The sequence below is a fragment of the Vanellus vanellus genome, assembly GCF_965231255.1.
Source record: "Vanellus vanellus genome assembly, chromosome: Z".
Lineage (NCBI taxonomy): Eukaryota > Metazoa > Chordata > Aves > Charadriiformes > Charadriidae > Vanellus > Vanellus vanellus.
Genome location: NC_138908.1, coordinates 21,997,019 through 22,009,124, shown reverse-complemented (window position 1 = coordinate 22,009,124; position 12,106 = coordinate 21,997,019). Strand labels below are relative to the sequence as shown.

At 38.1% G+C, this 12,106-nt stretch overlaps 1 protein-coding gene across 1 annotated transcript in view; it reads right to left on the bottom strand.

The window, feature by feature from the left end:
* Window positions 1-12,106, bottom strand: part of PGGT1B (protein geranylgeranyltransferase type I subunit beta) — a gene marked incomplete at its 5' end in the record, with an annotated part of 42,437 nt that overhangs the window by 9,659 nt on the left and 20,672 nt on the right. The window contains 2 exon segments of the mRNA XM_082497342.1: window positions 5,241-5,373; window positions 8,165-8,316. Of these exon segments, the coding sequence (XP_082353468.1) occupies window positions 5,241-5,373; window positions 8,165-8,316 (285 nt within the window).

The following is a 12,106-nucleotide window of genomic DNA, read 5'->3' as shown; positions in this document are numbered from 1 at the left end:
AAGAAAAAAGAAACAGTGGCATACACAGAAGTTACATTAAAATTATATTCCTCGGTTTTTAAGTTGTTGCTGCAAGTTAATGCAACTAAAAAGACTAACATCTGATGCATACGGTTCAAGCTGCAGCTAAAGTTTGAACCAGTCAATTTTAAGTAATCCCTATGAACATCTGAATGTTGAAATACACAGTGTAAAGTTACTTTAAACTCTTCACTCTGCCTTTTGAGAACGCGATCCAAATGCGCTACCACACTCCACAGGCCCAGTAATTGCTAAGCAAAGGCAAGCTGATTAGTAAGCTAGGCTGGCAAAGCTAATTAACTCTACAAACAGTAATTGTAAGAGGAGGTGGTTTGCTTTATGTATAACAAAGTAATTAGCTCTGGAGAGAAGCTGTTAAGTGTGCATCCCAGACAGTGTACTATGTTGGGCTGTACAATTAGCTTGAAATTTTAATAGACAATAGTTGACCTTTGGCTGACTGGTGCCTATTTATTTACAGACAGCAGCTGCTCTTTGGGGACTTGTGTGCATTAAAGAACTAGGGAAATATGTTTGTTTCTTTGTCTTTTTGAAAAGCCCCAGGAAATTAGATGCAAAAGAGGCTCTAGGTTACTGCAACATGAAAACTGCATAATTAAATACTACCCTCAGGAAATGTGTAAAACCAGTTTTGGGTACAATCTTTGCTTCACAGTCTAAAAGTTTCACAACCAGCTTAACTGTATCAACAGACTCACGTACCTGCATTTCAAGATGTCTCTACTATACTAGAAGCACATGGTACACTTAAAGCTTTTTGCAATATCTCTACTTAAAAAACAAATTTGTGGTAAACCAATCAATGTTGCAAAAAGCAGTATTTTAGAGTCTGTGGAAGTAATTAGAAATTTCAGCATTGGAGTGTCTATTGTTTTTTGGTTAGTGATATACCTGACTTTTAAATAGGAAAGCCAAAAATCAACCTATGCTGATAGAAATCGGGTGATTGGAACCTGATTAATTTACTGACAATAAAACTGATCTAGGATTATTTTTGTGATCAGTACTGTACAAACACTTTTTAGTCAAATGATAAGAGGGCTATCCATTCTGTATGAAGATTCAGATCTTATTAACACAGTTACTGCTCTGACTAAAGCAACACCATTGTTTCATTTTCCAATCTTCTGCTGTTCTTGACATGCCTAACTACACAAACCCCCTCCTTCCTTCAGCTGTATTGAAATACCTGTAACAATTCTTACACTACGTCACTAAAGCGAATAAATTCCAAAGTATAAGCTAAAATATCCAGAAGCTTATTACACAGATTACATTGTTTAACCAGTCGTGTTACTCTCCATCCAGATGAGTTCCATGTCACATGTGTGCCAATTTAAATAACTGAGAACAAGTTTGTAACTATCATTTGCTTCATCTATGTGCAAATGATGATGCATGACAGTAAACCAAAACCACACCTTTCTGTCACGGCAGTTTACTACTGAGCAATGCAATCTCTGTTTTATAATTAATGAAAGTACCAGGACGAGGTAACATTGTAGCAAATCAGGAATAAGCATTTGCAAGAAAGTCTATAGCAATATTTACTGTATAGTTAGTTACACAAGAAATAAAAAAATGAAACAATTTCAAATAGAATTTACTTTGAATTGTTAATATATATAGGGTTTTTTTAGCACCATCTACAGAATCTTAACAGGAGAAATCAAGCTAACATTCTTGGATACCATATTTCACATGAACTGTATTTAGAAAATACATTTTAAGAAAAACTTGGTTCATGTGATAGGTACTTCAATTGGAATACATCTCAAGAAGACTCATGGGAAGAGACAGTCTCACCACTGTGAAATTATTTTCACAAAGGGCTACTCCCCAAACATTTGAGACTTCTTCAAACACATCTTCAACTCTACAACATGAACAAGCATGATGCAAAGACATTGTGTATTTGCCTAGAAGTGCAAGACACTTCGCAACCGAGTTAGCGCATTGAAATACTGGTCTATCCAAACAGCACACACCCAGAAAACCCAGACAAAACTACTGGATGTGTGCATACCAACTCTGCAGTGAATTAAAAGTACACCAACGCTTTTAAAAAAGAAGTCTTACTGAACACAGCGTATAGGAAATCTACCAATTCACAGTAAAACTTCGACAAAAACATAGCATCTCTTGTTACACATTAGCACATACTAAAGAGACTGCTGCCTACAGAACACTGCTTACAGGATCTCTTTAAGTTACTCTCTGAGCTAGACAGCAAAAGACACAGGTTTTGTGATAAGCCACAGCGTCTTCTGGACTCAACCATGTCCAGATTCCAGTTTTACTTCACTGGTCAACTGAAATATTATTATGAGCAGGAGGTCTTGTTCTGTTCAGGCTTCAATTTTTTATTTTTTTTCACCCCCCTCAAAGTGGCATCAATTTTCCCAGTACAAACATAACAATTGGAATTTGCAAGTACAAGGATGAATGCTAAGGCTCCAGAAGCAAACTATAAATTTGATTCAAGGTCACTGACGACAGTAAATCTCCAGTCCCATATCAAAGCTCTAAACTTTCAAAACATCTCCCCTTGAGTGGTCTACCAACAGCCTCATACGATGCTCTCTAGTTCTTGTCTTAGAAAGAAGTAATTGCTCCCCGCTCACTTCATCTTTTTAGTGCTACTTACTACTTTACATACCTCTGTCAGACTCCACTCAATTACCTAACTTCCAGAATCAAGAATCCTAGTATACTGAATGCTCCTTTTACACAAGCTGGTTCATACCTCTAACAATTCAACTCAACTTTTTTTGCACCCTTCCTAGTTCCATCATATCCTTTGGGACCAAAAACTGCACTCAAGTGTGTACAAAACACTAACTAACAGTTCATGTGAAGTACAGAACACCACAATGAGGACCGTGCTCTTTGGCTTTGTTCTCTGTTCTTCCTTAGTATTTGATTTTCCTTTTGTATCTCTGCTAAGCTATCTGATTAAAGGCTAATCTCAGTAAACACAAAGGACCAGCAAGGATCAGAGGAGGAAGAACCCTCCAGAACTAATCAGTGGAAAGATGAACATCCCTGACTTGGCTGCTCCCTCAGACTGTGAAAGGAGAAAGGATAAATCATCGTCCCTGTGTGAAACCCACCAAAAGGAGCCAGCACAGATCGCCTCAACCTGGAAACCCATGCTAACTAAAGTGGGCTACTAACTACCAGGGTGCAGGGGCTCTTACGGGATGCAGGGGAAGAAAATTCTGGGATTGTATAGAACTTGTTAATGGGGTGTTTTCTGGGGAATACAGGGTGTGCACAACTTACCACAGGATGGCTAGGGAAAGCACCAGTGGTGTGAATGGCAAAGATCAAAGCAGACTGGGGAGGAACAAGCAAGGAAAAACAGAGGGGAAAAGGGGATAAAAGGTGCTAGTACTGTGTGAACAGACTGCTGGTCTGTATGCTTGTATCACTGAGCCCTGCCCTTTATCACCTCAGTCAGCCCAAGACTTATTAAATCTTACTTTTAACTATCTTCTGTGGACATGTGCTATCCATTCAGTGTGTGTGTATGTGAACGCTAGTGAACTTCAGGCCTAAATATCTGGTAAGACAGGTGGTCTGAGTACCAGCAGCTGGAGTGGGACCACGCATCTCAGGGGCTCACAAGCTGACCTGCCAGAAGTGAGGGAGACCTGGGCTGTAAAGGACAGCTGTTGGATGGACTATTGGCACCAAACACAGCATCAAGGCTTTCTCTTTTTTTCCACTTCACCACCCCGCAGTGAGCAGGCTGGGACAGGAGAAGTTGGGGGGTGACACAGCCAGGACAGCTGAACCTCAAGGGATAATTCCATATCTTGTAACCTCACGCTCAGCCATAAAACTGGGGTAGCAGAAGAAGGGGTGGGTAGGAGGGAGGTGTCTTTCAAGGCAGCTGATGCTTGGAGACTGGCTGGGTATCAGTCTGCTTCTGGGAAGTGGTGAGTGACTGATTGCCTTTGCATCACTTGTTTTCTTCCTCTTTTCTTCACTTAGATTGAACTGTCTTTACCTCGATCCACGAGTTTTCTTGCTTTTGCTCTTCCTATTCTCTCCCCTGTCCTGCTGAGGGGCGTTGAGGGGAGTAAGCAGAGTAGAAACATATTAAAAGGCATTAAAAGCAATGTAGGTGTGATAGTATAAAGTTTTGTTCATACTCTCCATTCTAGTACGCAGGGTAATGTCATGAATGCACAATGTATGAATTAGACTGATTTTACATTTTTCGAAAAAGAACATATGAAGAAAATATATGTTCCAAACTAGTCTACGGCAGTGTGCCAGAAAGCTTCTTGTGATGTACAGTACGAAATGCTTATGCACCTAACTAGCTCCTTAAAAAAGAAATACAAAATAAAAACCAATTTAGTCTGAAGCAGGATATTAAGTCTGTTTTAGACTTGTTTCTCGCTTAACTTTCACAATCTCACTGCTGACAGCAATGACTAAAACACACTTGTTTACAACAGAAGTTGTATGTCATAAATTTGGCTCTTTTTTGCAAACTGGAGAGTTTACTGTGTAAGTTTACTTACATTCAGGGAACTGTACTTTTCAAGGTTACTCAGCTGCTTTGAAAATAATTTATTTTAAACTTGGAAAAAGAAACTAAATTAAAATAATGAAAACATCATGAAAAACACACATGAAAACACTTTTGCTCCAACCTAATATGAAGAAAGTTTGCACAGAGGAAAAAAAATTATATACTAATATTTTCCTTCATTCCAAACATTTAATAAATAGATACACTTATTAAACTTGAACTGATGTCAATAATTAGGTTTTCCTTTGATTTTGTATATCATTTAAAAAGCAGGACCACAGCTCATTGAAACGCGAGGATTTTATTGATTCAGTGCTTTAGGCACTTTTTCAAAGTTATAGGAACATCAGGCCTCAGTTTTCAAAAACTTGCTTTCAATTTTACATTGAGTTTTGAAGAAAAAAGATTAGATTTAATTTGCAGTGAACATACACACTGAATAAAAACATTTTGCTAGTACACACATTACAAAGAAAATACAAATGCAGAAACCAATGTACTTTTTCATTTTCAACTTGGTAAAGTAGGAACAGAAAAGAAAGAAATTACTAGAATATTTCATTTTGGATGAAGAGTTTTTAGTCACAGTAAAGAAATAAAGCTAGTAACTTTAAAATGTAGTAAGAAATAACACTTTGTGAATACTCACCATACTTCTTCTAATGTAGTCTATTGCTTTTTTCATATCCATGCCTGACCAGTTATCGAGCATGTAGCAGATGCAGGAAGCACAGTACACAAACCTCATATCATTCTCGCTTCCTTCCAGCACTGCACAGAAACTGAAAGAAATGTTTCTGTCATTTTACACTGCACAGCCTGTTATACCAGAAAATATGAAAAGCAGTTTAAGGAATTGCGTAATTTTTCCTTTCAAAATGAGTTACTTCTACTTACAGTACACACATAAATATAACCCTAAGCTATACTAGGTTTTCCTTTTAGGAGATTTGACTCTAACTAAGCCAAGCAAAATGAATACAATTGTTAACATTTAGGTTCCTGGGTGACATTATTTCCAGCAATGTAATGACACTGATTTTTATTCAAAGATGTTAATGCTTACATTCTTTCACTCATCACAGCACATACTGATGTATGAGTTAATAATTTTAACATTTATTATTCTTGGCAGAATTCTTTGCCTTCCTAGAAAACTTTATAGCTCACAAGGCTTTCTTTCCTATCTGCAACTTCAGTGTCAGTTTTCCATGTAATTGTTATTACTACAATTTCTAATACAAATGGTAAAAATTAATTTCAATACAGTTTTTGATTTCATATGGCTACTTTCCAAACTCTATGAACACTTTAAAGTTATTGTGTCTGGGTTATCTAGGTACAATTCTGTGCTCTTTCAGAGACCCTTAAAATGAAGGTGAATACTGTGATTTGCTGTCTGACAAGCCTCCATTTGGTTCAAAGCACTAGTTAGAATATTTTTATGAATTAACCATTGGCAAGAAGCCAGCACAATAGAATATCTTTGTAAGTCCTCCTGACAGAACTCCTCTGAAAAAAAAGAAAAAAAAAAAACGGTACTTCTGACTTTAAGGACAGCCTTTTAAGCATGACTATCACCACTATGATGCTCCCTCTTTAACCCTGAAATGCAAGGATGTACCCCATTATCCTCTTGCACAGAAAGGCTCCAACATTTACTGGGAGATACTTTCATCTCTCCTAACTACAACGGTGCCAGGCCCTGCTCTTTGCAACTCAGATGGGGATGACCTCCGCTGCTTTCTCGATATGGCACAGGAGATTCTGGGAAACCAGGACACTTAAGATCTGCTGGTAGTGTGGTTTATAATCTCGCCCCATCTTCAGGTGACAACTGCATTGTACATTATCCAGATACTTCAAATCACATCCAACTAAGGTAAGATAGAAATTGAAATGTATACATTTATTCATAATGTAAAAAGACACTATATAATTACAAGGGTTTTTTTTGTTTGTTTGTTGTTTTTGTTTCTTCCGACGTCTTTTATTAACTAAGACTACCATACTTACACTAGGGTAACAACAGAAAAATGTCTCTTTGCCTTATTCAGCCCAATTGCTGTTTCCATCTGGACAAGATGTTAAGCCAAGTTCTGGCCTTCACACATCCCTTTGGGGCACTAAAAGCAGTTTTCACAGGTATGAAAATGTCTGTCACACTGGAAATTGACTCCTGCCAAAGTGAGACTTCTATACGAGAGATGTGCAAAGCACCCTCCTTTCCCTCTAGGGGCTACCTAGCACTTTTCAGCAGGGACTACATAACACAGGATTATGTATAAGAGTTATCAGTCTGTACATTAAAGCCACACATGATAGAAACATGCAGAAGAGGATAACTGCATGTAGCTTTTTACTATAATAAGGCAAGATGACAAGTAATCACTTCAAGATGCTAGGGAGCAACTCCCTCCTTCCAGATACATTTTAATAACAAGAATGGTCCAATTTACAATAGGAATGCTTACAGCAATGGAACAGACACCTCCACGTGTTTGAAGAAACTGCAAACTACAGCAGATGAACAAGTACATCTATATACACCTGTATGCGTGCATTAGGACGTGGCCCATTAAGGTCAGTCTGCTGTTATAAATAACAGAAAATTGTACATCATATAGTTCATATTCACTGCTTAAATTCTGAACATTCTGGTGGTTTGTGTTTGTCTTTTTTTTTCTTTTAAAAAAAAACACATGCAACACTGCATTTTAATACTTATATAATTAAAATTTTTTTTTTTTTTTTTAAACACAAGATGTCTAGATGATACAAAGCCATTTGACCAAAACAAAAGCTTTCTTAACTCATGAATGGTTGACTGCAATTTCATCGTGAAGTCAAACATAACTCCTCCAGGAACAACATTTCCACAATTCTGAATTTTTTTTAATTCAAAAAGGACATTCAGTAAAGTTTAACACTACAGACAGATCATGTGCCCTAGCAGAAGTTTTCATTAGCTACCAGTTTCAGTGTACATTAAAAAAACAAACAAACAAAAAAATCCACCAACAGAAGTACATATGGGGGTATATACCATATATTAAAAAATGCATGGAAAAAGAACAAGTCTCATGAAGTTTAGTAATTCTATACTCCTACTACAAGTAATATATAGGCTGATTCATCCTGTATATTGGTATCTTGAATCTCTCAAAACTAAATAAGCTCAACCTCTCACCAAGCAGAGCAAACATTATCATAATACTGTTCCATGGCGCTGCAAAAAAACCCAGACAATATGAACACAGAAAACCTCACTTATCTGAAGGATAGAGCAGAAAAACAACTATCCCCAAGACATAAACCAATCCATTAACTTTCCAGTAATAGATTATCTACAGTTGTAAGCAAACATTGTCATTCTCCAGTATCAAAGCAAATCCATGCACAAAGTGCTGCTTGGTCCTGTAAACTGATACTGATTACCCACCAAAGCATTTTCTAATAGAAAGAAGATACTATACAGCTACTTTCATAAAAACCATGTTTCTTATGTTTTATTCCACACCTGGGTTTTCTATTAACCTTCTAGAGAGTTGTAGAACATAAAATATCTTTTACCTTCCATCCTCCAGCTGGAGAGCTCTCAGTCCTGCCAGTACGGCATCTTTATTTACTCGACTTAAATCATCTCCAAGAATAACCAGACATGACAGACCTGTGTAAGTCATTGCTATGTGCCCACTATCATAAGGGTGAGATATACCTGGACCCTAGAAAAAGGAGGGGAAAAAAAAATTGAAACATCGTAAGACCTTCTGTTAGTGCCAAGCATCCATTTTTAAAAAATAATTAAGAGGTAAACAAAGTTCTTTTCCCTTCAATCATTATGGATAAACTGAAGGCATCCCACTCAACTTTTCTGAATCAAACTAAGCTACAGCACAGCTCTGCTACCCTTGTAAACAGTTGGTCAGTAGGAAGCTTTGGAAAAAAGCTTTGCCAAGACTGACATTTATGCAAGTTCAGCAAAGAGATGGGATGTGCTCAATTGTGCCTAAGTTTATCCTGACACACCACTGGACATTAGCTTCCTGGCAGCTGGGTAAGCACTGTTAATCAGCCAGGCCTTTGGAGGTCCCTTACACGAAGGCTTTACAATCTAATGATCTACAAGGAGAAAGCAGCGTGAAGGATTACTAGTAATCTCTCTGTCAATTGAAGCAATACCAAATTAGCCTCTCATCTACGTTCATGTCTATTCTAAAACAACAATCAGAGCTTAAGCAAAATATTTATGTAGCAAATAACATCAACTGAGAAGCTAAAGTGAGAGTTAAATGCTGGACTAGTCACATGATACAAGTCACAATAATGGGTGGGGGGATTGATGCAGCTGTGCTAAAGTTGTTGTTTTCCCTAGGCACATCCGGGACTGTACCACTTTTTGACAACAGAAACCACACGTAACAAATTACTTTGGATACTCGGGATGGTTCAATTTGGAGCAACTGGAAGACAACTTTTTTTAAAGACGATAAAAAATATTTGTCTCTACTGAGCAGTAGAAACAAGCAAGTTTTTAAACCACGTTTTACTAGGATTCTTGCCTTGTTAGCTGCAATTTTTATTTTGCAATTCATCATAAAAACACATGCAAAAAGTAATATAAACCAAATTAAGTAAGATTATGTCATATGTACATGGTCTTTTTCAGGCAAGCCAAGCTTATTTCCAAAGCCAAGAAGCTTTAATTCTATAAGAAACTGGGAGAAAAATACTTATTACCCACTAGGCAGCAAGGAACTGTTCTCACACCAGGGAATCAAACACAGTTGGGAAAGGGAGGCAGAAAACAAGGTGAAAGTGGCTGCAGCAGCACTAAAAAAGCTCTAGCTACTAAACAGAGAAGGGCAACATGGGAGTGAGTGCTGACATCTGCATCTCTTCTCCCTCATTTCCAGCCTTGGACTCTCTGTTGAGAGGAGGGCACCTTTTGCTGCACGCGCGCGCACACACCCACACCCCACCCACACACATCCACACACCACCCACCATGGAATGGCTGAGGTTGGAAGGGACTCTGGAGTTACCTGGTCCAACCCCACCTGCTCAAATGGGGTGACCTAGAGTCAGGTGCCCAGGATTATGACCAGATGGCTTTTGAATATCTCCAAGGATGGAGACTCCACCACTTCTCTGGGCAACCTGTGCCAATGCTCAGTCACTGACAGTGAAAAAGTGTTTCCTGATGTTCAGAGGGAATCTCCCGTGTTTCAGTCTGTGCCTATTGCCTCTGGTCCTGTCACTGGACACAGTGACAACAAAAGCCTGGCTCTGTCCTCTCTGCACCCTCCCTGCAGGCATTTCTACACATTGATAAGATCTCCCTGAGCGATCTCTTCTCCAGGCTGAACAGTCCCAGCTCTCTCAGCCTTTCCTCCTAGGAGAGATGCCCTAGTCATAGACTTCCCCATGGGGGACCCCACAGATGGAGGACAGCTGTGCCCTCAAACACAAGCTTAGAAAAAGCTACTGCAGTCAAGAAACATGTTTTTCTAACTTGGGTGCATTACAGGCTCTAGTCTCGGAAGGAACAACTTGGCCTAACATACCAATTTTAGGCATTTTAAGTCTAACAGAACCAAAAATCTTCCTTTCAGAATACCTTCCCCTTAAAAAATTTATTATAAGCAGCTTAACCCTTGTGAAGCATCAACTTAGTACAAATGTAAAATTCAGCTAAAAAAAACCCCTGACATGTAGGGTGACATAAATTTGCCCTGACACAGAGATGTATTCAGTTTAATGTAATTGATTAATTCACTTTTAAGCAAAGCAAGTGTCTGTATTATAAAAAGCCAAATTTGAACCAGTTCTTGTGCCAAAAGGATTATCAATGTTCCAGCTTTGCAGCTAAAGCTTCTCACATATTTTGTCAAACAAAATACAAGACATACACTTGCTGATGAAAAATATGTGGGAAGGTTCTGCAAATATTAGGACCAACTGCTTACAAAGTGTCCCAGAAGTTCCCATCAGCAACTATGAAGAAAACTAAGTTTCCAAACATCTATATAATTGAAGTTAAACTGGAATGAGAGGAACACTTAATTTCTCCCTACGTGGAATAACCTGGAGCAGGGAAAGTGCAGAAGATGCCTCTGCTCATTTTACACAAATAGACTGAAAATGCTGGAGCCTGCAAATCTGTGCACCATTGCTCTGTTTACACGGTTTTACAGGTAGTTCATCAGCATATCAATACTGACATCAGGAATAACTTATCAGTAATACATACAATGAAACAGTTTGACTTTACTTTTGCATATATTATTTCCAGAGGAAGACTACATTCACTAAGCAAGGAAGGTTTATTCAGATTTGCTTTTTAAAACCGTATTTACGAAAACTCTACCCAGATGTTCTAGCTACTACAAACATGTTTGGATATTCAGGAAGTCTACAGTTCTCAAACAACATTCTCCTTCAAGTGACGATCTTCCACACAGTGTCTACATAAAGTAACTGAAGTCTTTCTGTACAAGATTTTTTCTTTAATTGTACTTTTTGCTACATGTGCTAATTCCATATTGCCTGTAAGCCTTTGGTAGCCTACAAACATGGTTAAACAACAGAGCCCCTACTTTTTAGTGAATACAGGTTTCTGTTACACTATGACTTGTTGCAGTAAAAACAGGCTGCAGACAAGGTGTTCTAAGCACATACACTGTATTTTTGTGAAACTAAATAATACCATCCTCCCCAAACAAATTGTATCAATCACTACAGTACCTAGACAATGCACAAATTCTACGTGTACTTCCTCTTCTATGCAAACATTTCAACAGATAGCAGTAGCACTGCCTTTCCAAATACAGGGTTTCAGCAAAATCAGAGCTGTGCTAAAACTACCAGCTTGCAAAGTTTTATAAAGAGCACAGACTATACTTCCATAATACATATAAAGCAAACAGTAGTGTGTGCTGCCTGTACATACAACTATGACATTCACAGCTCAATTAATACTGCCATCTGCTTCTGTGCTTGAACATCAAACAAATATTTAGGTACAAGTAATGCAGAAAAGACTGTCAGAATACATGATTTTCAAACATCCTGATGTGGAGAATCAGGGAGATGGTCTCAGCATTCAAGAACACCTGCCTGTAGTTCACACAACTACCTTTATACTAATAGTTTTCTCTTATAACAGGATTATCACATGGCAAGTATTAAATTCTTTATGTGATAAGTTGGTACACTGCTAGATATCCCCATATGCAATTACTAAAAAAGCCATTGGAAGTGACAGAGGGTCCAACATCCTGGTATGCAGCCAATGGCTTCAGAATGTTTGGTTTAGGACCAACAGTAACAACAAATGTGGCCAATATTTCAGTAAAATTAAATTAAACACAGAAGGATCAGAATCAAATATGAGATCATACAGGAATTACTACAAGGCATACTGAAAGGCCAACATGATGTTTTGTATGCATAATTACCATAGGATTTTGGAAGCTTTTCAGAGAGTAACAGATCTTTGTTCACCGTGTGGTT